The 26,952-nt window shown below is 38.0% G+C and overlaps 1 protein-coding gene across 7 annotated transcripts in view; it reads right to left on the bottom strand.

Moving 5' to 3' along the window:
- Nucleotides 1-26,952, bottom strand: part of EHBP1 (EH domain binding protein 1) — a 443,082-nt gene that overhangs the window by 329,433 nt on the left and 86,697 nt on the right. For 3 of the 7 annotated variants that reach the window (XM_029937455.1, XM_029937459.1, XM_029937457.1), the window contains exons 1-2: nucleotides 22,269-22,495; nucleotides 21,032-21,435 (exon numbers count right to left, since the gene is read on the bottom strand). In XM_029937455.1, the coding sequence (XP_029793315.1) occupies nucleotides 21,032-21,135 (104 nt within the window). In that variant the 5' untranslated portion in view covers nucleotides 21,136-21,435; nucleotides 22,269-22,495. Of the gene's footprint in view, nucleotides 1-21,031; nucleotides 21,436-22,268; nucleotides 22,496-26,952 lie in introns of those variants that run through there. The other 4 variants (XM_029937458.1, XM_029937460.1, XM_029937461.1 and 1 more) reach the window with 2 other exon arrangements.

Below are 26,952 nucleotides of genomic sequence, written 5' to 3'. Positions count from 1 at the left end.
TTTCTATGAAGGAGTAAGCCTATGAATTACATCAGACTTTTTTTCATAAATCATGCAAGCAGGAAGAGAGTGGAGTGAATATTTATTAAATATGTGTTCAAGGGGAAAGAAAAAAACCAATGTAGAATTTGGTATCCAGTGAAATTACCTTTTTAAAGTAAAGACTTTTTCAGATAAACAAAAATTGAGGGAATTTGTCAACAGTATACCTCCCTTGCAAAAATGTTCAAAATTTTTTTCAAAAACAAGGAAAATTATATTGGTCAGAAACTAAGATCTTCATAAAGAAAGGAAGAGCATTAGAGAAGGAATAAATAAAGGTAAAGTAAAAGCTTTTATTTTCCTAATTCTTAACTAATCTAACAGGTAACAATTTGTTCAAAATAGTAATAGCAACACTGTATTTGATGATTAGAGCTCACGAATAAGTGAAATGAGTGACAGCAATGTTATAAAATGAGAAAAGAATTGGGAGTACTTTGTTATAAGGTACTTGCAGTATCTGTGAAGTACTATCAGGTTACTTGAAAAACAACTTGGATTAGTTGTAAATGTGTATTGTAACCTTAAGGGCACTCTCTAAATAAAAGTTTTTATAGAAGTAAAATTCATATGCTAGGAGAATATGATGCTCAATTAAAACCAGACAAAAAAAATAAAACAGAGAAGGCAGAAAAAGAGTGAAAGGCAAAAAAGAAACAAAGAGTAAAAACAAAGAATAGAAAACAGTAACATATGGTAGATATCCAACTGTATCAGTAACAACAATGGTCTAACTTAACTAATTAAAAGATTATCAGAATGGTTAAAAAAAAAAAAACAAGACTCATGCTGTGTTCACAAACTGAATGCTGTCTACAATGTTGTCTACAATAAACCATTTTATCCCCCTCCTCTCATATCCACCTACAAAGATATTTTCATGCTGGTTACCCACCAACTCCATAAGGACTTCCTTGTCCTTACTGGACTTGTCCCAGTGGGACCCAAGCTGCCCAGGCCTGGGATGGCTATCAAGATCCTATGAGAACCAGCTTCATTATCCCTCAAGACTTGGGGTCACAAGTCTTGTTTTTCCTTGCTGTTTTGGAATAGGACGGACTCGTTTACCCCACAGGGACCTAATAAGTCTCTGCCTGTGGCAACAGCATTGTATATACAATATATGAGATGGGCCCAGGGAGCCAGGCTTGGGTATAGAATGCTGGGGGCCACTCTCCACCCTCACTTTGAACCTCACACCAGACTTCCGGACTTGCATCTGGGCCTGGATGTGGTGGGGAAGCCAAAGGCCAGCCAACCATTTCCCTAGAACTATGGAGTGGCTTGCCCTGCTCTACTGCTGCCAGGAGGGAAAAGTCCTGTAAGGGAGACCTCTTGAGGCTCTGTGCTGCTGGCCTCGTTGGGGCCTCTGTGAGACACTAGTTTCGCAGGTATCTCCCACCAGGGAACGTCTCTGCCCTGCTCTGCCTACAGTAAGCCAATTTTTAATATAAAGACACAGATCAAACGTGAAGAGATGGAAAAGACAGGCCTTGCTAACACTAATCCAAAATTGCTTTAGCAGCTATAATAATTTTAGATAAAGCAGACGTTAGTTACGCCAAGGAATGTTATTAGAAATAAAGAGAGGCACTACATGGGGTGCCTGATTAAGTTCAACTAGTTAAGCCTCTGACTTTGGCTCTAGTCATGATCTCGCGGTTTGTGAGTTTGAGCCCTGTCGGGCTCTCTCCTGTCAGCAAAGCCGGCTTAAGATTCTCTGTCCTCTCTCTCTGCCCCTCTCCCACTTGTGTGTGCATAGGTGTTCTCTCACTCTCTCTCTCTCTCTCTCAAAAATAACATTTTTTAAATAAAATAAAAAGAAATAAAGAGGCATTACATAATGACAAAGGGGTCAATTCTCCAATAAGCCATAGCATCTCCTAATGTGTAGAGCCTACAATAGAGCATCAACATATGTGAGGCAAAAACTGGTAGAACTACAAGAGGAAAAGGAAGAATGAACTATTACAGCTGGATACTTTCATACCCCTCTAACAGGAACTGACAGATCCAGCTGAAAAAAAAAATCAGTAAAGACATAATTGCCTGAGCAGCACCACCATTCAACTGGATCTATAGAATTCTTCATCCAGTGAGGGCAGAATGCATATTCTTCTCAAGTTCACACGTGATATTCACCAAGACAGACCACATTCTGGGCCATAAATTACATCTTAAAATTTTAAAAGAACTGAAATCATACAAAGTATCCTCACATACACAATGGAATTAAACTAGAAATCCATAACAGAAAGATAACTGGAAAACTCCAAAATACTTGGGAGATTAAACAACACACTTCTAAAAAACACATGAGTCAAAAGAGTCTCAAGAGAAATTTAAAATATTTGAACAAATAGAAAATGAAAATACAACTTAGCAAAAGTTGTGGGATCTGGCAAAAGCAGTGCTTAGAAGGATATTTATAGCACTGGCTGCATATATTAGAAAAGAATAAATCAATAATGTAAGCTTCCAATTTAGGAAATAAGAAAAGAGCAAATATAAACATAAAGTTATATAAAAGAGCATATATAAACATAAAGTTAAGCAGAAGGAAAGAATAAAAATTAGAGGAGAAATTAATGAAATTGAAAACGGATACCAATAAAAAACCAAAGGTGAGTTCTCTGAAAAGACCAATTAATAAAATTCTAACCAGGTTAACAAAAAACAAAACAAAACAAAGATGGGATTCCCAGGTAGCTCAATTAAGTATCTGACTTCAGCTCAGGTCATGATCTCACAATTTGTAAGTCCGAGCCCTGGGTCAGGCTCTGTACTGACAGCTCAGAGCCTGGAGCCTGCTTCAGATTCTGTCTCCCTCTGTCTCTGCCCCTCCCCATTCAAATTCTGTCTCTCTCTCATAAAATAAATAAATAAACATTTAAAAATATTTTAAAGGAGAACAAATTATTAAATCAGAAATGAAAGTGGGGCCATCACTCCTAATTCTGTGCACATTAAAAAGGTAATATAGAAATATTATGAACAATTCTATAACCACAAGTTTGATAACCTAGGTAACATGGACCAATTCCTTGAAAAACTATCAGTGCAAAGCATGATATGAGACTCAAACCCATGAACCATGAGATCGTGACCTGAGCCAAAACCAAAAGTCAGAATCTTAACCAATTATGCTATCCAGGGACCCCAACATCCTGTCACATTCTTAATAACCACTGAGAGTACAGAATCTGCTTGGAATTCTCTCTCTCTCTTCCTCTCTCTCTGTCCTTTCCCCCTGCAAAATAAATAAACATTTTTAAAAACTGTAGAAGAGAAAAAAGACAAGCCACAGAATGGAAGAAGATGTCTGCAAAACATCTATCTGATAAAGGACTGGTACCTACATATACCAAGAACTCTTAAAATTTTTTTTAATGTTTACTTATTTTTGAGAGGGAAAGAGACAGAGCACAAGTGGGGGAGCGGCAGAGAGAGAGGGAGACACAGAATTTGAAGCAGGCTCCAGGCTCTAAGCTATCAGCACAGAGCCCAACGCAGGGCTTGAACTTACAAACTATTAGATTATGACCTGAGCTGAAATCAGACAGCTAACCTAGGTGCCCCAATACTAAGAACTCTTAAAACTCACAATAAGAAAACAACCCAATTTTTTACATGGGCAAGTGATCTGGACACCTCATCAAAACTATGCAGATGTCATCTAGGCTTTTGAAACAATGCACAAAAATCGTATGTCACTAGAAAACTGTAAATTAAAACAAGATATGGACCTCAAGGGTGTCATGCTAAGCGAAATAAGTCAGGCAGAGAAGGACAGATACCATATGTTTGCACTTATAGGTTTTACAGGAGAAACCTAACAGAGGACCATAGGGAGGGGAAGGGGGAAAGAGAGCTGGGGAGAGTGAGGGACAAAAATCATGAGAGACTCTATTGAAATTTAAAAACGAATAGAGGACTGAAGGGGGAGGAAGGGTGATGGTGTTGGAGGGGGGCACTTATGGGGAGCAGCACTGGGTGTTATATGGAAACCAATTTGACAATAAACTATTATAAGTCAAAAAAAAAACAAGGTATCACTACACACCTATAATAATGGTGAACATTCAAAACACTGACATCAAATCCAGGTGAGGATGTCAAGCTAAGGAACTTCCCTTCACTGGTGGTGGGAATGCAAAATGATTCCGGCATTTGGAAAATAATTCAGCAGTCTATTACAAAACTAATACTCTTTACATATGATACAGAAATTATGCTCCTTGGTATTGATCCAACTGAGTTAAAAACTTATGGTCCATACAAAAACCTATACACAGACATTTATAGCAACTTTATTCATAATACCAAAACTCAGAAGTAATCAAGATGTCCCTCAATAAATGAATGGACAAACAAATTTTAGTACATCCATACAATGGAATACTATTTAGTACTAAAAAATAAATTAGCTATCAAGGCACAAAAAGATATGGAGAAACTTTCAATGCACATTGCTAAGTGAAAGAAGCCAATTCTGAAAAGGCTACATATTCTATGATTCCAACCATATGATACTCTGGAAAAGGCAAAACTATGGAGACAGTACAAAGATCAGTGGCTGCAACGGATTTAGGAAAAGGGATAGAAGAATGAATAGGTGGAGTACAGAGGATTTTTAGGACAAACTATCCTGTATACTGTAATGGTGGGATGTTTTACATTTGTCAAAACCCATACAGAGGCACAACACAAAGGGTGAAACTAAGGTAAACCGTAAACTTCAGATAATAATAGTGTATCAATATCAGATGAGGATGATCTCTATGAAATGGTATAGAATGATTTCCAGAATATTTTGTTAAGTGAAAAGCAAAGTGAAAGAGAGAACCAACAATACTGTCTTACCCCTTTTATGTAAGAAAGAAGTAAAGAGAAAAGTACATGTATCTGATCATCTGTGTAAAAAGAAACACAGTAAAAATATATTCAGACTCAACAAATAATGCTGAGTTAAGTTAGAATAACTGGACATTTATTTGCAGAAGAATGAAGTTGGACCCGTTCCTGCCACCATACACAAAAATTAAAATAGAGTTTTAGGTACAATTTAAAACACAAGGAATAAAATAAAAAATAGCTAAATCAGACTTCACGAAATTTAAAACCATTTGTGTATCTTAAGGCACCATTCAAGAAAGTGAAAAGATATTCAGCAACTCACTGAACAAAATAAAATCATAAACCTGGTAAGTGTCTTATATATAAAATGCATAAAGAACTCTTACAATGCAATGCTAAAAAGATAACCCAATAAAAATGGGCAAAAGATAAGAATACATTTGTCAAAACAAACAAAAATAAATGGCCATTGAACCCAGGAAAAGACTGTGGCTAAACATCATCTAACAATTAGAGAAACATAAATGAAAATCATAATGATATACCACTGTACACCTACAGGATGTTTAGAAGACAGTAAGATGTGTTGGTGAGGATAAAAAGCAACTGGAGCCCTTATACATTGCTGGTGGGAATATAAAATAATGTAGCCACTTTGGAAAATGGTTTAGCAACTCCTCAAAAATTTAACAAAATTACCATATGACCTAGCAGTTCCATTTCTAGGTATATACTCAAGACACAAATGTTCATATTAACATTATTAATAATAGCCATAAAGTAGAAACAACAGAAACATCCATTTAGTATAAATACAATGCAGCATATTCATACTACAGAATATTTTCAGCAATGAAAAGGAATTAAATATTGATACATGATACACATGGATAAACCCTAAAACCCATTATAAGTGAAAGAAATCAGTCACAAAAGACCATAAAGTAAAATTCCATTAACATGAGAAGTCTCCAATATGCAAATATAAAGAGGCGGAAAACAAATTAGGAGTTCCCAGAGCAGAGGTAGGGTAGGAGTACAGGGCAGGTGGAAGAAGGCAAAGAGGGGAGGGGAAGTTCCAAACAAGGAGTGACTACTAATGAGTATGAGTTTCTTTTAGGGCTGATGAAAATGCTAAAAAATTAGATGGTGATGATGGTTGCACAACTCTAGGAATATACTAAAAACCAATGAATTGAACACTTAGGGTGAACTGTATAGTACATGAATTATATCTCAATAAATCTGTTAAAAAAGGAGAAGAAAAAAACCAGAATAATGAAACTAGTTACAATCAGGTGTTGGATGGAACAAGGGGGAAAGGATACAGCCATGGGAAAAGGATACAAGGGATGGCAGAAATAGACCTCTTTAAAAATAACTCTTTCTTGGGAACCACATTAAAATTCATTAACTTATAAGATAATTCAACAAGAATGGGGATTTTCTAAAGCAAAATACAAATAAAAAGAAAAGAAAGCTATTTGTGTTCTGAATTAAAAATATAACCACACTGAATGCTAAAAGTTTGATAAGGAATAGGACATTTACATACATACAAATATATTTATATGATGCAGAGAGTACACACAATCACTTTGGCATTCCTGCCAAAAAGTCATAATCTGAACCTAATCATGAGGAAAGAACAGACAAACTCGAATTGAGGAACATTCTTCAAAAGTATCAAGGTCATGAAAAACAAAGAAAGACTGAAGAATTTTATCAGATTAAAGGAGAATGAAGAGGGGCGCTGGGGTGGCTCAGTCAGTTAAGCGTCCATCTCTTGATTTTGGCTCAGGTCATGGTCTCGTGGTCATGAGATCTTGCCCCACCTCAGGCTCTATGATGGGCATAAAGCCTGCTTAAGATTCTCTCTCTCTCCCTCTTCTCCCTCTCTCTCTTCCCCTTCCTGCCTTTCTCTCTCTCAAGATAAGTAAATAACTTTTAAAAATAAATAAATAAGTAATAAAAGGAGTGTAAAGAGATATAACAGTTAAATGTAACATATGACCCTGGACTGGATTCTGATTTACAAAACACATTATCTTTTTGCTAGAAATGAAACTATAAGTGGAGAAATATGAATTAGGTCTACAGATTAACAATTTTCTGTTTCAATAAACTGAACTATTGTCACCTAAGAAAATGTCCTCGTTTTTACAAAATACACACTTAAGTATTTACGGGTAAAGGTGCATCATACGTAATGTTAACAGAAAAATGACATACGAAGAAAGCAAAAGAGAATGATAAAAGTTGGCACTTGGGGAATCTGGGTGAAAGGTATATGGGAATTCTTTGCACTAATTTTGCAACTTTTCTAAAGGACTGAAATTCTTTCAAAATAAAAGCTTATTTTTTTAAAAAAGAAATAGTACTGCAACAATATACCTCCTGTTAGAACCTAGTGCCAAAGAAAACTAAACGAAAAGGTTATTTGTAAATACATAACTGAATAAATGAGAAAAGTCAAATCTTTCTAATGGAATTCCAAATGTGAGAAGACTAAAGGAAATCATCATTAGAATACAGTAATAATTGCTGCAGCCAAAATCTACTAAAGAATTTAATATTAGTGGTTGCAACTTTAAAGAGAAGTAGGATATTTACACAACCTCACAAGTTATCTCCCTCCAAAATTTGTTAATTTTGTGGTGGCTTTAATACATGTCCACAAATCCTTTGATACTCCTCCTTCCAGGATATGAAACAAAATTCCCCTCTTCACAAGTCTGCACTGGACTTAGTGTATAGCTGCTAACAAGTTGAGTATAAAAACCAAAAACAAACAGTAACTTACAGTGAGAAATCTGACAGACTGTACCTAAACCAAGTGGTCAAAGTGAACACCACCAGTAATACTCATGCTGCTATCATGTGCCCTCTGATATGATGTGATGAAGGCACTTCATTTCTGTGGTTAAGTCTAGTTCAGTCTACTTTTTAGAAACACATGAAACCCAATTTGAGTGACATTCTACAAAATGCCTAATCAGAACTCTTCAAAACTATTAAAGTCATGAAAAACAAGACAAGGCTGATAAACTGCCATAGGTTACAGTGGCTAAGGAGATGTGACAACTAAATGTAATGTGGTATCCTGAATTGCATCATCAAACAGAAAAAGATTATTAGTGAAATAACTAATTAGTGAAATAACTGGTGAAATCCAAGAAAGTCTGTAGTTTAGCATAACAATATTGTACTAACATTAATCTCTTACTTTTGATAAACGGCCATGGTAAATTTATTTGCCCTAATTTGACCCAAAGTAAGCTACGTAAAGAGTATACAGGAACTGTCTATACTATCTTTTGCAACTCTTCTGTAAACCTGTAATAATTTCAATTAAAAGTTTTTAAATACATGAATTAACCAATTTTAAAAGATTATTTTGTAAATTAGAGTACTCTTCAAAATAAAGCTGAATCATTAAGCTCAATCTCTAAACCAACTTATTGCATGAATAAACTCAGCTTCAATTAAGCTACTTGAAGATAGAGTTTTACTACATGCTCATTGTATTTAATGATTTTTGGAGGATAGAGAACTATGAAAGATAACAAATAACTACTGTGTGTAGTTAAACAAGAGTCGGGAGGCTTAAGGGGAACAGTTTGAAAAAGTGCTAAAATAAAATAAGGGTAGGTTTACAAGATTAAAACTACCATACCAATAGTATCCTAAGCAAACAGGATATCTGAAAGGTTCAGTTTATAAGGATAACTACCACAGTAATATAAATAAGGGACCAGAAGGGGCTAGGAAAGTAAGGGCTATCATAAAAGCCTATACCCTAGGTTCTCAAATTTTGTGGGTTTACAAGGCCCTTAATGTGCCAGTAATTTTTTCACAGGCCAAAGGAAACACCTAACCATTCTGTTTATTAAGTAGTCAGGTCCAAACAACTTAAGAAGAATATTTGCCCTAACAACTTGACACCTGTGTTGGGCACCGCAGAACTTCTCAAACCACAGAAGACACTGCCCTCCTCCTTCCTGTTCCATATATATTTTCACATAGTACTTGCTTTCCACAATAGCAATTGCCAAAACTCAGCTTTGTAAAAATATGGTATCAATGAAAGGAGTGTACCAATCCGATTTTGAAAAAGAACTACCTCAAGTATAGTGTGTGGGGTTTCCAAAAGAGTTTGCTGTCATTTCCCTCAAAATCTTTCCATCTATTAGCACACCTGTAGAGTTTTCTGCAGTGCCTTCAGGACTCCTCAGTGCACAGTTTGGAAACCAAGACCTTTGCAAAAGATGACAAAGGATACCGCCAAGGCAGTAGCAACAGAAAAACTGGAGTGAAGGGAGCCTGGGTGGCTCGGTCAGTTAAGCACTAGACTTCGGCACAGGTCATGATCTCATAGTTTGTGGGTTCGAACCCTGCACTGGGCTCAGAGCCTGGATCCTACTTCAGATTCTGTGTCTCCCTCTCTCTTTGTATGCCTTCCCCACTCGTTTTCTCTCTCTCACTCTATCTCAAAAATAAACATTAAGAAAAAAAAAAAGAAACAAACAAAGAAAAACTGGAGTGAGAATTGAGACATGCCTCAGAGAGAGACATGCCTGGATGTATGATAAGAGTGCTAGCACTTGAGCAGTTTCAAAACTTTGCATTAAAAAATTATTATTTATTAACTATCCTCCAATAGTCTTTGCTTCTGTAGAACAGTCTTTTTTTAAATGAATCAATAAACCTATCCAAATGTTTATATTAACATGACAGCCTTATATGTGGCATAGCTAAAGTATATTACTCTCACTTGCAACAAAAACACATACATCACAAAACTGCTGAAAAAAAGAAAAATTCAATTCAAATTTTCAACTCATTAACATTTCTGGAGTACCAACAGGATTTGTCATCCAGCATCTGCCCAAGCTTTACTTCAGACAGATATTTGAGAAAGAATCATATACAGCAGTTCTAAAACCTGGCTGGATGATGATGGATCTTAAGCAAGTCATCAGGGACCTTCTAGAAAAACAAACTTGCCAGCACCATTCCTCACCTACAAACTCGAGCTTTCTAATGGGCATGGAAATCTCCATATTTGCAAAGTACCCAGAGATTCTGAAATCAGCTAGTTTGAGAGGAAATGACTAAAGCAGCACTGTCTAGTAAAACTTTTTGTAATGATGGAAACATTCCACACTTGCATTGTCCAGTATGGTAGCCCCTACTCACATGTGGCTAGTGAGCACTTGAAAATGTGGCTAATATGACTGAAAAACTAACTTTAATGTCATCAAATGTTAATTTGATGTTAGTTAATTTAAGTTAATTTAAGTTTAGATGTAAATAGCCACATGCAGTTAGTTGTTCTGTACTGGACAGTACAGAACTTGATGACTTATATTAAATATCCATTCTCATAAATTTTCCAAATTGTACCTCTGATTTAAACTAGATGAACAAAAAACTAGGTAAACTTTAACCAATTTAACAGTCTGAGTCTTTTGTAGTTGGAGACTTACCCAATGTCTTACTCCTTTTTTTTTTCTCATAATAAAAATCCTCTTTGAATTAAGTTCTAAGAAAAGCCTCTGAAAAAGCACTTGTATATTTTCTTTAGCCAGAAGAAATACTACCTGAGCCAATGTGCTTCCCTTTTTGCCTTAGCTGCCAATAAACTCAGAACCAAGTCCAGTGTCCAATGGTAACTCCTCCTAAGTGTCTAATAACATGCATCCTCTGATCCTCTAAGACTATCTCTGTTCTATTTATATCCCTAAATTAGTCAACACAGTGTTATTTTAAATTCTTAAGTGGACAAACTCTTTTGGACATGGGCAGAGTATCAACTTTTAAAGGGATAACTTCTTCAATTAAAGTCAATGCTTTTATGGTTAATTGAACTTTAAAGTTGATCTTTTAACTGTTTTCTCTTTTAAAAAGCACTTTTAAAATAACAACACTAGGGTTAATGACAAAAAGAAGAATTTTAATAGAACAAATTTACTGAAGAAAATCTTTAGGAACTTATTAGCAAACCTGCCTGAAAATATCACCATAACAGCAATAAATAAGACAAACATAAACTAATATCCTGCAGTAATTCTGTAGCCCCCATTTCACAAACTCAGTTCTACTCCTTTTATAAAATATGCAAAAGTCCTGATGCAGAATATGAACATCCCTACTAAGCATTCAGTTCAAAAAGCTTGTGCAATTTTTCCTTCAGTACACTGGACTATTTTTATATCATGCAGTGAACTACTTAAGTAGCTCTTTTGTTGAAATTTTCCACAAAATTAAAATACATTCGATACCTCAACAGCACATTTCTAGAAATGACTAGTTTTAAGTTCTCTGAGCATCTAATTGCAAAGCTAATGTGAAACTAGAATCATAAGAGTAGAATTTCTTCAAATAACCCCTTAAAATTTCATTTTAAAAATCAACCTTTAAAATACATAACTCAAAGGGCGCCTGGGTGTCTTATCAGTTAAGCATCCAACTTGATTTTGGCTTAGGTCACAATCTCACGGTACATGGGTTTGAGCCCCACATTGGGCTCTACACTGACATTGTAGAGCCTGCCTGGGATTCTTTGTCTCCCTCTCTCTGCCCGTCCCTCACTTGTGGCTATCTCTCAAAAATAAATAAATAAACTTAAAAACAAATACACAAGCCAAAACTTGATACCAAACTAAGGTAAGGGAATTTCACATTACTAAAAGATACAATGTACTAAATGGGTTCATTAAATAAATCGTGATGGGAAAAAAATTTCTTCAAGAAAAATTATCATACAGAAATATATCCTAAATAGTCACCATAGGACGCATACACAAATGCTAGCAAATTAATTCTACTTTACATGAATTCAATTAGATTCCACAGCCACATTATTTAGCTGAAGTGATTATTAAAAATAAATAAAGTTATAAAAATGGGAACTGATTTGGGGGCACCTGGGTGGCTCAGTCAATTAAGCATCCAACTCTTGATTTCAGCTCATGTCATGATCTCACAGTTCTGTGAGTTTGAGTCCCACAGTGGGCTCTGTGTTGATAGCACAGACCCTGCATGGGATTCTGTCTCTCCATCTCTCTGCCCCTTTCCTGCCATCTCTCTCTCAAAAATAAACATTAAACACACACACACACACACACACCATATGAACTGATTTTGCTCCAGAGGCAAAAATAATGTAGTTCCTTTCCTCAAAAGCCAAAGTCTTTCCAAAACTTAGTTAATTTCATTCAGCACAGTGCTTCTTCCTAGCATGCTCTCTAGTTTACTCCCACCTCTAGGGTCACTCCAAACTTCTGGGCTAGTTCATCTTTCTCTAACACTCTTAAATGTTCAGGTCATAATTTCAGTCTTCTGGCTTACTCTATCCTTTTGTCTAGATAGTTCTCTTCATCACTTATTGCTTAAATAGTCAGATGATAATAACAACTGGTAACATTTATTGAGTGCTTACTGTATGCCAGGCACTGTTCTAACCATTTTATAAGTATTATTTCACTTAATTGTCAAAACAACTTTAAGCTGGAAACACTGTTAGTATCATCACCATTTTATAGATGAAGTACTAAGAGGTTAAGTGATTTGTCCAAGGTCACACAGTTAGAAAATATATTTTTGTACATACACAGATATAAATGTTCCTTAAAGCTACTGTAAAGTTTTTCTATAGCTGGAAGGCAGGCACAGTAGGCTCTCTTCCATTCTTCTGCAGTTAGACTACAATAAGTTCAACTGACAGTTTGTAGTTGGGCACAGAGAAGACAGAAAGATACCAGACTCTAGCTTCCACAAACAGTAGCCACAAATAACTCCAATGATTTAGAGCAGAGGATAGTAAACTTATTCTTAAAAGGCCAGAGAGTAAATATTTTAAACTCTGCAGCCACCCAGTCTGTGTAGCAATTATTCAACTCTGCCATTTTAGTGTGACAGCAGATATAGACAAATGGACCTGGCCATATTCCAATAAAACTTTATTTACAAAAGAAACAACCTGGACCAAGCCAAAGTGTGCCAACAATGCAGAGGATACTGAATCTGGTGTGGAGGCAATTAGGATATAAGCACTACAATATCAAATTATGGCATAAAGTATCTTCACTATTTTCCTTAAATAACCTTCCACAATTGAACTTTTGTAAAGCTGAATTTCACGTGTAGTAAATATTTAAAACATGGATAAAATACTACATGTAACAATTCCAGTTTAAAAAAAAAACGGTCCATAAACACGAACATAAAGTTACTAACAAAGTAACATATCAATTTGGTACCTACTAAAGTTAAATCTACCTTTGACAATTTATCACATGCGAAAGACTGGGCTATTTCCTTTCAAGGAATAAGGGGTAAGAGATCCACACAGCTTGTAACACAAAGTTCTGCAAAGTAAAACTTTCTGCTTTACCTCTCCCCTCATTCATTAAGATTTTAGCACCTGACTCTCTGTCTTAACCATTTCTCCTACAATTAGTCTTGGCAACTTCAAGAGTCACAGAGACCATTAGTCCCACACTTTAGCCTATAAATCCCTTAACCAACCTCTTCACTCCCAAAAATCTTTTCCTCCACTCCACCTTAATCACCAACTGCCACTGTCATAACCTAACAGCCATAATCTAATAGTACAAAAGATGACCTATTCAAATATAGGGAGAAATTCCATTTCGTTTATTTTTTTAAAAAGAAAATTAAGGTATACTCATATTTAATGTATATGGAATATTAATTAAAAACATATTGAGGCGGCATCGAGGTGGTTCAGTCGGTTGAGTGTCTGACTTCAGTTCAAATCATAATCTCATGATTCATGTGTTCGAGCCCTGCACTGGACTCTCTGTTGTCAGTGTGGAGCCCATTTCAGATCCTCTGTCCCTGGCTCTCTCTCTGCCACTCCCCCACTTGTGCGCTCTCTCTCTCAAAAGTAAAACATTTGGAGAAAAAAAAAATATTGAAGATGTGAACTTATTTATTTTATTTTTTTTTTTAGATTTTATTTATCTCTACACCCAATCTACAACCCCAGGATCAAGAATAGCACGCTCTACCAACTGAGCCAGCCAGGCACCCCATGTGCTTATTTGTTTAAACTGATGAGCAAACACGATCCAAAGGAGACTACCACCTTTATCTCGTCATTACTATTAACCATATCCTCCACAATCAAGCATCTCACTCTGATTTCTACTTCCCATTTTTCCAGCTCATTCACTCTGGTAACCCAACCCCAACAACTATTCAACCTCCTGAACATATCAAAAGCATTATCCTCCTCACTTTTTCACTGACCGTCCTACCATTCATGTCCTTATTTTCCTCCTTTTCCATCTCATATTCCATGGTGCATCACTAGAATCCTTGCTATTTTTTTCTCACAGTTATATATTCATGACAAAACCCAACCCTGATTAAATCCAACTCTGCCTATTCAATGCCTGCACCCAAATAAGAAACATAGCTCAATTAAAACATGCAAACTTGCTGGTTGCATTCACTTTAAATTTACGGCCACAAAGTTAAGAAGGTCCTCAGCATTACACTACACAGCAACCCTACATTTCCCTAGTCAATTCTTGTTTTGAGAGTTTAATGCCTCCTCTCTCCTCAATCCTTGGACACCTCTTTCCATTACCTCCTCTAGTATTATTTCCCTGAGAAAACAAGCCAAAAGAAGAGACTGTCCATACCCTCCTGCACCAAATCTACCAACCTACCCTGCTTCTACTTAAGTTCAGTCTTTCCACTTGGGTACTGGATCCTATTCCTGTTCTCTTATTCAAGGACTTTTCTCCTGAAGTTACCTCCTCTCCCAGCACACCATCAGTTTTTCCTTCTTAACTGACCATCTCCATCAGCATTCCAATATGCTGCAATATCTTCCATGTGAAACATATAACTTGACTCCTTATCCCTCTCCAGTATTACCTAGTTCTCTGATTTGTAGCAGAATTCTCCATGAAAAGTATTTACACTGACCATATTCACCTCCTTTCTCCTAACTCAGGCTAATTATGCTTTTATCCCTACCTCTCCACTGAAACCATTTCTCAAAGTAACTAGCTCTTTCTACCTTGCCAAAGCTACTGTCATCTTGCTCAACCTTTCAACAGTATTCAACACAGTTAAACCCTTCCTTCCTGATACACTTTGCACTTGGTTCCTTGGAGAATACATTCTCCTAATTTTCCTCCTACCTTGCTATTTGCTTGTTTTTTGATCTCCTTTGCTGGCTCTTCCTCTTCTTAACCACCTCTATATGTTGAAGTGTCCCAAGGCTCAGTCCTCCGTCCTCATAATCTACATTAACACCACAGGAAATTTCCTATAGCCTCATAGTTATAAATTCTATCTATTTACTAAGAGACTCCAACCTCTTCTCTCCACTGACCTCAAGATTCTTGTAATTAACTGCTTAATTAAATCTCCACCTGGTTTAAATCTCCACCAAGAAAAGCAAAGCCAATTCCTGATTTTTCCTTCATGCCAAACCTTTTCCTCTCCAGGTGTTCCCTATCCCCATAATTAACATTGCATTCATCTGGTTGTTCAGCCAAAAATCTACGGCCCTTATTGATCCATCTCTGACTTTACAGCATATCTAATCCATCATTAAGTCCTGTCAACTATACCTTCAAAAAATGTTCCAGTTACATGAGTGTATATGTATGTCAAAACTTACTGAACTATACACTTTAAAATGATGCATTTTACTGTATGTGAAAGTGTAAGAATACCTCAGTAAAATGTGGTGGAAGTGTATGTTTGTTACCTGCATATATCTGATCATTTCTCACCACTTCCACCACTACCTTCTTGGAACCTGAGTACTGCAATAGCTTAATTAGTGTCCCTGCTTCCATTTTTACTCATAACAATTTGTATTCCACAAAGCATCCAGAATAATCTTGTTTTTTAAAATTTTTAATGATTGATTATTTTTGAGAGAGAGAGAGAGAGCAAGCAGGGGAGAGACAGAGAAAGAGACCCAGAACCTGAAGCAGGCTCCAAGCTCCGAACTGTAAGCACAGAGCCCAAAACAAGGCTCAAACTCACGACCTGAGCCCAAGTCAGATGTTCAATCAACTGAGCCACCCAGGAACCCCCAGAATAATCTTTTTAAAATGGAAATCACATTATATCACTTCCCTGCCCAAACTTCTCCAATGGCTTCCTACACACTTAAAATCCAAAAGCCCTGAAGGCCATACATTATCTGACCCCTACCTACATCTCAGATCTCACCTCTTTATCATCCTTCCCTTGTTCTACTGTGTTCCAGACACAATGGTCTTCTAGACAGTCCTAAAACACAATAAAACAAGCTTGTGTCCAATTCTTTTTTCTTCTTTGTTCAAATGTCCTTCAAAAGTATAGGTTCTTTACGCAAAAGCTGATGTAACTCTAAGTCACTCCATTAAATGGTCAACAGAGAAATGCTCACTGAAGCCATCCAAAGAAGTGGATCTGAATGAGCAGTTATTAATGTAATTTGGCCTTCATAAACTCAAGTTAATACTTACAGTACATGCAACATTCTAATGTCCAACTGGAAAACTAAATTGGATCAGTTACAGAAAGCCTGGAACATCAGATTAGGAGTTTACATTTTATCTAACAGGCCAGCACGACAAACTTAAGCACTAGGAAGAACGGCTTTTTTATTTTTAACTTTTCAAATCCTGAGATCACAAAAAGGTGTAAAGTAATAAAGAAAATGAGGAATTACTTTCAGAGATGCATACATATATACATACACACACATACACACATATACTTTTTGTACCTTTAGAATTTTGAGCCATGTGATATTACCTATTTTTAAAATAAATTATAATTAAATATATATTTAAAAACAGAAAGAAAGGAATCCTTACACAACATGGAAAATCAGAAACAAATATACTTATGCCTTTTTGGGAAAAGTTTATAGTACTTTAAATACTTTTTTAATGTCATACCTAAGAATTAAATAAAATTAAAACCTAGATAAAATGTGTTCATATATGTAGATATATGCTCATACATAATGGTTCACATCATGTATTGGGGAGCTACTACCACAAATGAGTTCTGTAACCTAAACTATCATAACCACAACTTCAAGTAGTTTCCTTAAATACCTGAATAACTGCTGAGAGCTCATACAGTGAAGATTTTTCTCAGAATCTAGAAGCCTACCAATGATATAAGAACAAATAAGAAACAAACTAAGAAAAAAGACAGCACAGTCTCTTTCCCTCAAACTCATCTCCAGTGGCCAGTCTCACCACTTGCCAACAGCTTCATCAATTAAGTGAGATTAGTAATTAAATGACTTGGGAACAATAATAGGAATAGGAGATATAAACCTCTATCATCGCCAAATTTGCTAGAGCCCCTACGTGGCAATCAAGGGGTGATAAGGAATAGGACCTCACAGTATAGTGACCTTCTCTAAGATGAAAAGAAGTCATTCAGGTTTTTGTTCTTGACCTAAGTTCTAGAACCACTACACCACGAAAGAATCAGGAAGTGGACTCATACCCCATCAACTAGAGCAAAGGTGAAATACTGTAAGACAAGAGAGAAAAGAACTTTGGGAAAGCAGAAGCCCCAAATCCTCTAATCTATAGAATCCATCCTTTGATCAAAGGTAAAGTACTGTGAGTTTGCTCATGGCCTAGATCTAAAAAAAGATCCTTAAACTCTTACCTTCATCCTGTTATCTGGCATGTCCAGGCTCATACCCTATGGCCATGACAACAGAACAGGGAAAACATTCTCCTTGCCTTAATCACAAAAATAACACATTCTCCCTTGAAAAACATACCCTGATTCCCATGACCCTCTTCCATCAACACACTATGAATCTCTTGAGTTTCATCTTTATTCCTAGAGTTTCAAATTCACATAGAATATATATAATATATATTTTAATATAAAATATATTTTTAATATACTTTATCCTGGAGTCATAAAGACACTTGGTAAGGTTGGAAACATTATTTTAAAATATTGGCTCTTGGGGTGCCTGGGTGGCTCTGTTGGTTGAGTATCCGACTCTTGATTTCAGCTTAGGTCATGATCCGAGGGTCATGGGTGGGATTGGGCTGCGGTCTGGTTCCACACTGAGCATGGAGCCTGCTTCTGATTTGCTCTCTCCCCTACTCTCTCTCTCTCTCTTTCCACTGTTTAAGAAAATACTGCTTCTTAAACTTTAACATGCATACTGTGTGACTTAGTAGGTCTAGGGCAAGGTCTGAAAGGCAGCAGTTCTAACAGGTGGTCCAGGTGTTGTGAATACTCCTGCTTCTCACAGAACATTTTAAGTAACAAGGTTCTAAAAGGGAATAGAACCTTCACAGGTTACCTTCAAAGACACAATCCCAATGGAATGCTATCTATTCTCTCATTTTATAGTTTATTCCTTCTTCTCTGTATCAGATCTATTTTCTTATCCTCTCAACACTTGAAGTAACTTCCATGTTACTACTATAAAATTGAAAAGTCTAGAACATCCAAGTATTTCTAGTGTTAAAGCCATTTCCTATCATAAAGACCTAATTTAATAGATATACCATAATGGCCATCCCTAAAAATGATCAAGCCATCTATTCAATAGTAATCAAGTTAAATTTTCACTCTTGCTTTCACATTGAGACACAGTAACAAAAACTTACACACTTCTCAAGGGAAAAAAATTTAGTGATGCTGCAAACTATCAGGAAGACACTGATTTTTTTTTTTTGTGGGCTTGTTTAATGTTTATTTTGAGAGACAGAGAGAGTACATGCAGCAAAGATGCAGAGAGAGAGATAAGGAAAGAATCCCAAGCAGGCTCCACACTGGCAGCGTACAGCCCCACATGAGGCTTGATCTGACGAACCATGAGATCATGACCTGAGCCCAAATCAACAGTCAGGCCTTTAACCGACTGAACTACCCAGGCACCCTATGAAACTGATTTTGTAACTAAAGAATCACCTGATATGTTCTATATCCCTTAAGAAAATAGACTCAAATGTAACCATCTTACAGGTGATACTCCCAGTATACTGCCCAGTTAAAAAAATACTTATAATGAGGATCTTCTTCATTCCCTAGTTTGGTTAGCAGCACCCAGTCTTCCAAACCAGAAACCTGAGTGTCAGTCTAGGCCTTTCCCTCTCCCTTATCCACATCTTTTCCAGACTTCCAGCTGAAATGACCACCAAGTCCTAACTATCTGGTGTCCTAAGTGTTTCTTAGTCTATTCTCTCCATTTCCTTTGCACTGCCCTAGTCTAAGCCTTTTTCCTCACCTTACCTACTGCAACAGCTACCCTGACATCGCTGCCTCCAGTTACCGGTTCCACTATGATCCTAACTCCACAGTCATATAAGTGACTTTTTCCAACATGCAAACCTAATGTATCTTCCCCTCAAAACTTTTCACTATGTTCCCCCACCCATCACCCACAGAATAAAGTCCAAGCCACATATAAGAGTCCAAGCACATAACTTTCCAGGATTGGAATCCTGCCTGCCTTTCAAGCATCATATCCCACTGCACTCCCCCAATCCTGCACTTTAAGCCCCATTATTATCAAACTACACTGCTTAAATTTCCAGCACATCCCATGCTTTTTAATTCCTCCAAACTTTTTGCATAGGTTGTTGCTTCAGGGCAAAATATACCTTCTCCCTTGGTTTCTAGCCAACTACTATGACTCTTTCAAAACCCAGCTCAGATCCCAGGAAGCTATCCCAAGATCATACCCTCTCTCTTCCCTTAAAGAATTACTTCCTCCACTGCCAAATGTGTAAGTAATAATAGAATTTACTGGACATTTACTATGTGCCTGACACTTTTCCAAGCACTTTACATGTATTAACTCATTTAATCTTCACAATAATCTTTCCAGAAATGGTACTATTATTTCTTTTGCAGAAATGGAAACTAAATCACAGAGAAATAAATAACCTGTCCCTAAGCATACTGAATTGTTTAAATGATGGAGATGGATGAAAATCCCTACATCATATATATTTGTATTATTGTTCCTACCACAGTGACAGTTATGACTGTCATTACCATGGACTGTGAGCTCCTTGCGGGTAGGGATTATGTCATACTCAACTCTAGAGCCACAGTGCTAGTGTAAAGTAAGTGATTAGTGCATGCATTTCTTGAATTGCATATAAAATAACATTGCTTACAAGTTCAAAAGAAAAGCATTCAGAAACTAGTTTCCAAATATTCAAATATGCTATAAGAGTTCTAGAATAGAGCAAGTGATTTTTCTCATGGAATAAAAAGGGTGTCAAAAAGAAAGGTAATACAGACATGAGACTACAATCCTTGTGGACAATGAAACAGACTTATTTTTACATTAATACTACATAAACACTGCAATAAATCAAACCCAAAGGACCATTTGCTTAAGATTAATTCTTTTTCTCTTACTAAATAAGAATTCTTGCTTACCATTCAAGGCAGTGAAAAGAAAGCCCTAAATTTACTTTGCTCAAGTAGAAATAAACAGATCATAGGCCACCACTACTAATTGCTTCCTTAAGTCTGGCCAAGAAATGTATCCCATTAGGCAATTAAAATAAAATACAGTTGCCTGACTAAGCATATAACAAAAGAATTTCTAAGGTTGTATGGACTAGCATTCCATTATTCAAATAATAAAAAATTATTTATTTTAAGCCAAGAAAAATGAAAAATCAAGAAGAAAATAAAATAGATTACCACCACCCCCACAGGAATACAAATTTCCATATTAAAACTCTATTAAAACACATATAGGTTACAATACAACATATGCATGTTTCCAATATTCAATAGTCATTCTTTAAACCTCCTTCAAATTATAAAAAAATCAAAGTTAAACTAGCACTAATGATGAAAGACCTCAAGACCAAATCAACTGTACTTAGTAAGCTCTCACAGTCACAGCCCTCTGAGCCATACTGAAGTGCAGTAATTAACACCCACTGGGATGGTACCCGCAGCAACAGTGCATGCCACAATACTTGTTAGAGTGATCTGTACCCTGCCCAGCTTGTACACACTCGTGCACTTCAGAAAGGTAAATCTGCAGTCAGAAGAGACAGAGTTTAGGCCACACGGAGTTTAGGCCACAACACAGGCAACTCTACCCCCAGACAGGTCTTACCATTTCTTGGTACACTCAACCATCAACTCCTGGTAGGAGGCCACAAACTGGAACTTGGATGCATGTTTTCCCACACGCTGCAGTCTCTTCCAAACTGAAGCCATGATGATCAGTCACTTGAGCAGTTCTGGGTTAGCAACACAGCAGCTTTAACAAAGCAGAGGGCCCAAAAGAAAGGAGCTTTGCATGTATGTCTGTGCTTGAAAAAAAAAAACTCAACTAGGACTTCAAATGATGTTTGGGGTCCATAAGTCTTCTCCCTGTTTCACAGGGTAAATCCCATCTTAGATGAATGGCCCAGTTAAGAACAGTATGATACACATGACAGGATGAATGAGAGGAGGTTCCCTCATGAAGACATCACCATTCCACCTCAGGGGCTATATGATGTGTATTCTGGAGAACTGAAAAGCAAAACAAAGAGAAAAATATGAGAGAAGGTTGAGGAGTGACTAACCACCCATGTTAGATAACACTGCAACAGACAACCTCTGTTCTCTGCATGTTTTTCAAACAATGAAACAAAACATCAACCTCAAAAGCCAGTAACATCAAGGATGCAAGACGTTAAGGAAGAAATTACAATTCACACCGAACACGCAGAGCAACACACCAGGTAATCAACATCAACAACAATCGAGAAACGCCAGTCGGGGCCCTGCTTCCCCCTCCTAGCATCACAGAAGGGCGAGCAGAGCGGGAAAGTCTAGGGATGTTGTTTAATGTCCACCGCCAGTCAGAGGAAGGTGTGGAACATTTTTAAATAAACTTTGTTTTTCAGCCGCTAATTAACAGCCTCCAGTCTTTGAATATGTGCTTGGAAGAAATTAAGGAGCAAGGAGGAATGCTGTTGTTCAGTCAAAGAGGGGGAAATGGATGGGGAAAGAGGAGTGGAGGGAAATCTCAAGGCAGAGGGAGGGCAATGTCCGGGCTCCAAGCCACTTGGGCTCTCCACCTATGTTGCCAACCGGAGGGAAATGGAAACTCCTGCCTGGGCGTGAAGCAATGACCAGCGGGGCAAGTGCACAGTGTGGGGTGCGGTGCCTCCCTCCCCCATCCGAAGGGAACAGTCCGCCAGAGTCTCCTCTTCTCACGCACAGAGCCCAGACCCCTGCCCACAGCGGTGGCAGGCGGTAGCTCGCCTACGGTCCCTGTCACCCAGGCGATGCCCGAAGACCCCAGCCCGGTCCCCGAACCCTGTCCCCGCCGAACGGCCACTCTCGCCCCCTCCTCACACCTCTAATCCCGCTGTCGGGCTGAGTCTGGCCCCGTTCCCTCCTCAGCGCCGCTCCTCCGTCGCCGCCGCAGCAGCAGCCGCCGCCGCCGCCACCGAGTCCTCCATCCCCGCCGGAGCCACATGGAACAGCCGAGCCAGCCGCAGCGCTCCCGGGAGTCGGGGTCTGCAGCCCCTCAGGCGGACGGCGCGCCTCACGCCCGCCCCCTCCCGGACGGAGTCGCCCCGCGACCGTCCCCCACCCTACAAAACCCTGCCAGAGCCGCCTTCTCAGTGCCCAGCAACCCCTCCCCCGCCTTCCTCCTCCGCCACCATCATCATTACCTCCCCCGCCGCACCTCTCACACTAACCCTACCCACGGCGGCTCAACCTTCGTCCGCCCCGCCGCCATTGGCCGGGCACCACGCGTGCCCCGCCCATCTCGGCGGCCGGGCCTTTGAGTAGTGGGGACACCTCATTGGCCAATCTGGGTGCCCATAACAGAAGCTCCACCCCCAGCTTTGGAGGTGTTTTTCCCCTAGCCGGAACGCTGCGCACAGTCTACCCTTTTTTTAAAAAAAAAAGGTGGAACCCACCAGGGATGATCCCGCCTACTCCTTTGATTGGCCTGGAGAAGGAAACGATAGGCGGGAGGAGTAAGGATTGTTTATAGTGAATTGGAAGATGGTTGATTAAACTGGATGTCCGTCAAAGGCGCGGGGGTGCTGGGCGGGGTTTCTAGCTGGACTCAGTGAAAGTAGAGCCGGGTCTGGCTTCGCTGTAGCTGTGGGCAGTGCCGCTGCTGTGGTTTTCTGTCTGGTACTCTCCTGTCCCCACCCTAGGAGCTGGGTGCGTCTTCTCCGCCACTAGCAACTAGGGTGTTTGTGCACACGGCCTCAGTTTCACCCGATTACTCTTGGGGTTTTCCCCTGACAAACTGAAGTAAATGACCCTGCCAACGCACGCCTAACATTCAGTATACTGGTCCTCAACGGGATTCAATAAACTGAGCTGGAAACAGTATTTACAGTGCAGTTTCTTCTTGTTCTGATTCTTCAACATTTCCTTGAATCTTGGTTTCCTTTTCCTTTTCTCGCCCCCCCTCCCGCCCCAACTGTGGTCTTTTCCCCCTGTAAATAATTCGGGAGTGGCTGGCATATTAAAAGGGTGGTTATAGGTAAAGAAGAGGATGAAATAACCTAAGCGGAGTGCGAGGGCAGGGACATTTAACCCTGTTAAGAAGAGCCAAGGCTCTTTCTGAGATTTTGATGAAAGCCAAAGACACTCTCCCAAGGAGGAAAATACAACCTTTCACAAAACACAAACATTTTCTTTCAGTTTCGGGTACTTCACAGATCTCTGTGTAGAAAAAGAGGGCAAAGAATTATATTGGAGGGAGGAGGATCTCAACATTTAAGGAATAAGCAGAGTAAAGTGGAAAAGAGACTAAGGAGGACTGGCCAGAGAAGTAGGAGCACCCTATAAGCATCACCATATCGTTTGAAAAAAGACAGGGTAGTGAACATGAAAATAAACAAGTTGGGTTCCCTAAACAATTAAGGGCCATTGTTAATCTTACTAAGGATGGAGAGCAGAGTGCTTGAATAAAATAGTTTAAAACGTATCAGGATCTAGGAAAGGACTCTTCAAAGGACAGGACAGAAGGCGATGGTGAGAATTGATCACGTCTATACACACAAGCAGAGCAAGAAAAAGGAGAGAGAAAGATTGAAGAATCAGGAAAGATGGAGAGACAGGTCTTGAATCCAGAATATAATTATATTTTCATTGTCAATAAAGTAATCTAATAATACCACAAGAACACAATGTGCACTTTACAGAAAAGAACATAGATATCATGTATTCTGCTACAGTCTTAACTTTAAAATATTAAGATAACCATAATATTTATATTGATTCTTATTTTCTGTATATCTTAGAGTTCTCATGTGTCCCTTCTTGAGTGGTTTACTAAGGAACTACAATCTACAGCCATTATGATCTCATATAGTGATATACTCTGCATCATTAACAGACTTAAAGTGTATGTTTTTTTAATGATTAATTTATAGAAATGGCCATAAACTATTTTAATCTAAGTTGCCCTTCAGGAACAACCCACATGATGATCAGGAGGGCTTGGCATCCCATTTATTATTGTTCTTCAGAACTTTTCAAACTTTCTTATGTGGTCAACCTGGTTTCATTTAGTACTCTTTCCCATCTTCAGGAAAAAGAGAGAGACTTATTGTAGAGAAATTATCTTAAAGCAATCAATGTTAAGTATATGTCTTTTTTTGAGGATGAAGAAGAAAAAAAAAACAAGAAGGAGAAGGAGTGTATAGGACCCCTAGAGAATCTTTCTCAAGAGACCGACAAAGAATTTCTTACAGGACAGCTTTTCTTTGGGGGAAGTATTTTTCTTAGATTTAAACTCTTCTTTTTCATTCTAGCTGCACAGGTTGCTAAGAAGAGACCAAGGTTCAAAATGAAGAAATTAAGCACAGACCTTGACATGGTTCTGCTATTGAGCTCAAGTTCATAGGCTAGCTCATAGAGGCTCCCCCAAACAGCTTCTTTTCTCATACCGTTTTAAAATAACCTGTTTGGTAGCTAAATTTATTGAAGAAACTCCCTTTAGAATATCTTAAGGTTTTTTTCATCTGCTTAGCTGAAAATTATTGAAAGCAACTGAGTATTGATCATATAAATACAATTAATAGTATATAAAAGATACAGTCCCTATTCTCAAGGAGTTTTCATAAACAGATGTTTAGCATGCATACAAGAAAATAACACAAGTTACTTAAGCTCTCTGAGTCTTGGCTTCTTATTCTGGCAAACAAATAACCATGCAAGCCTTTCTGGGATGTTGAGAAGATGGAAGATATATAGGTAAAGTACTTGATACATAGTAAAACAGTTCCTAAATGGTAATTAATAATGTACACCATTGTGTTTGGTAGTGAACATAAGCAGTCAAGGAAAAAAAAACAGTATTCAAGAATATTTGTGCAATACTTAGTTGCTACCAAACATAGCTACCTCAAGACTAAAGAAACAGTGCATTTAACATTATTCGTTTCCCATTGTCTCAGTGATTACCAAGAGCAGAAAACCAATAACTTATGTGGACTCAAGACTTTATAGGAAATACTATAAATTTACTTACCCTCTCTCCTCATGACCACCTTTCATGCCATATGTTAGTTGAGATCTTTTGGGCATGCTGGAAGCTACCGTTTTCTTAAAGCCCCCATTCTCCCTACCTACCAGTGTTGCACATCCTTCTGACCCTGCCTCGCCCTTTCATACAAAAACTGCACCTCAAATCCTTTTCTAATCTCCTGCCTACTCTTGTCTTGATTTATCATTTCCTTCCATCTCAGGCTTCAGCTGTAGTAATAGACCTGTGGATGTAGGTTACTTTAATTGTCCTGTCCATTTGATCCAGGTGTTGACTGCAAAATTTTATAGATGTTTTGCTTAACAGTAGATTCAACATTTAAAATAATTTTAATTTTGCCTTTAAATTTCAAGCTCACATGGGGCAACTGGGTGGCTAAGTCAGTTGAGCATCCAGCTTCGGCTCAGGTCATGATCTCACGGTTCATGGGTTCAAGCCCTGCATTGGGCTCTGTGCTGACAACTAGCTCAGAGCCTGGAGCCTGTTTCAGATTCTGTGTCTCCCTCTCTCTCTGACCATCACCTGCTCATGCTGTCTCTCTTTGTCTCTCAAAAATAAACAAAATACAGAAGAAAAATAAATAAATAAATTTCAAGCTCATAGTGATGACACAATACAAAGAAATAAGTGGAAATCCCAAAAATATCAATCTTCTTTGCCATGACACTTTTGAAATTATACAAAGTATTTCCCATGAAGTAGCTTTGCTAGTCACTGTTTCAGAAACCTCTGAAATGGAGATTTTAGTCAATGAAATGCACCCAAAGGCTTGAATTATTGTAATTCCTGGTGATAAAAATTTTATCTTTAGGTTTTACAGTTTTTGCAGTAAAATTGTCAGAAGTATTACTGCAGGATTTAACTACTAATAGAAATTATCTGTGCCTTAGTCATAGTAATAAGATTTGCTCCCAATAATAGCACTGCAGGTTTTTGCATTGTTTTCCAGTTACCATAGCAGTTATACTATATACAATATTACTGCAATCTTTAACTGCTAATGAAATTATTTCTTTTAAACCCATAGTAAACAAGTTTACTCTTGACAATCCTGCAGCACTTCTTATGTCCTAAAAATACTCACTGCGGCAGGCTAATACTTTAAAATATTAACGGATGGTTTCTGTAGTAGTAGTTTTTCCAGGTACTTCTCTTTATCTTACGGCCTTTATTCTCCTAGACTCTACCCTGATAGACCTGAATCACACTCATCCTCATTTAGGCTGGTCTTTGATCATTGTATCAGGAAAGGAATATAACAGAATGCAGAGAAACAGGGAACTTTTCCCTGGCTTTTGAGTTTCAAAATCCCAGCCCTTTAGAGAGCAATGAAATGGATCTTATTAGAGACCTAGACTGTTCAGTATGATAACCCCTAGCCACAGGTGACTACTGAGCACTTTAAATATGGCTAGTTCAAATTGAGATATGCTGTAAGTATAAAAATACACCCATATCAAAGACTTAGCATGTAAAAAAATTGGAATATATCTTACTCATAATTTTATATTGATTACCTG

This window comes from Suricata suricatta, chromosome 4 (genome assembly GCF_006229205.1).
Source record: "Suricata suricatta isolate VVHF042 chromosome 4, meerkat_22Aug2017_6uvM2_HiC, whole genome shotgun sequence".
Taxonomy (NCBI): Eukaryota; Metazoa; Chordata; class Mammalia; order Carnivora; family Herpestidae; genus Suricata; species Suricata suricatta.
This window is presented reverse-complemented; position numbering and strand designations above follow the sequence as displayed.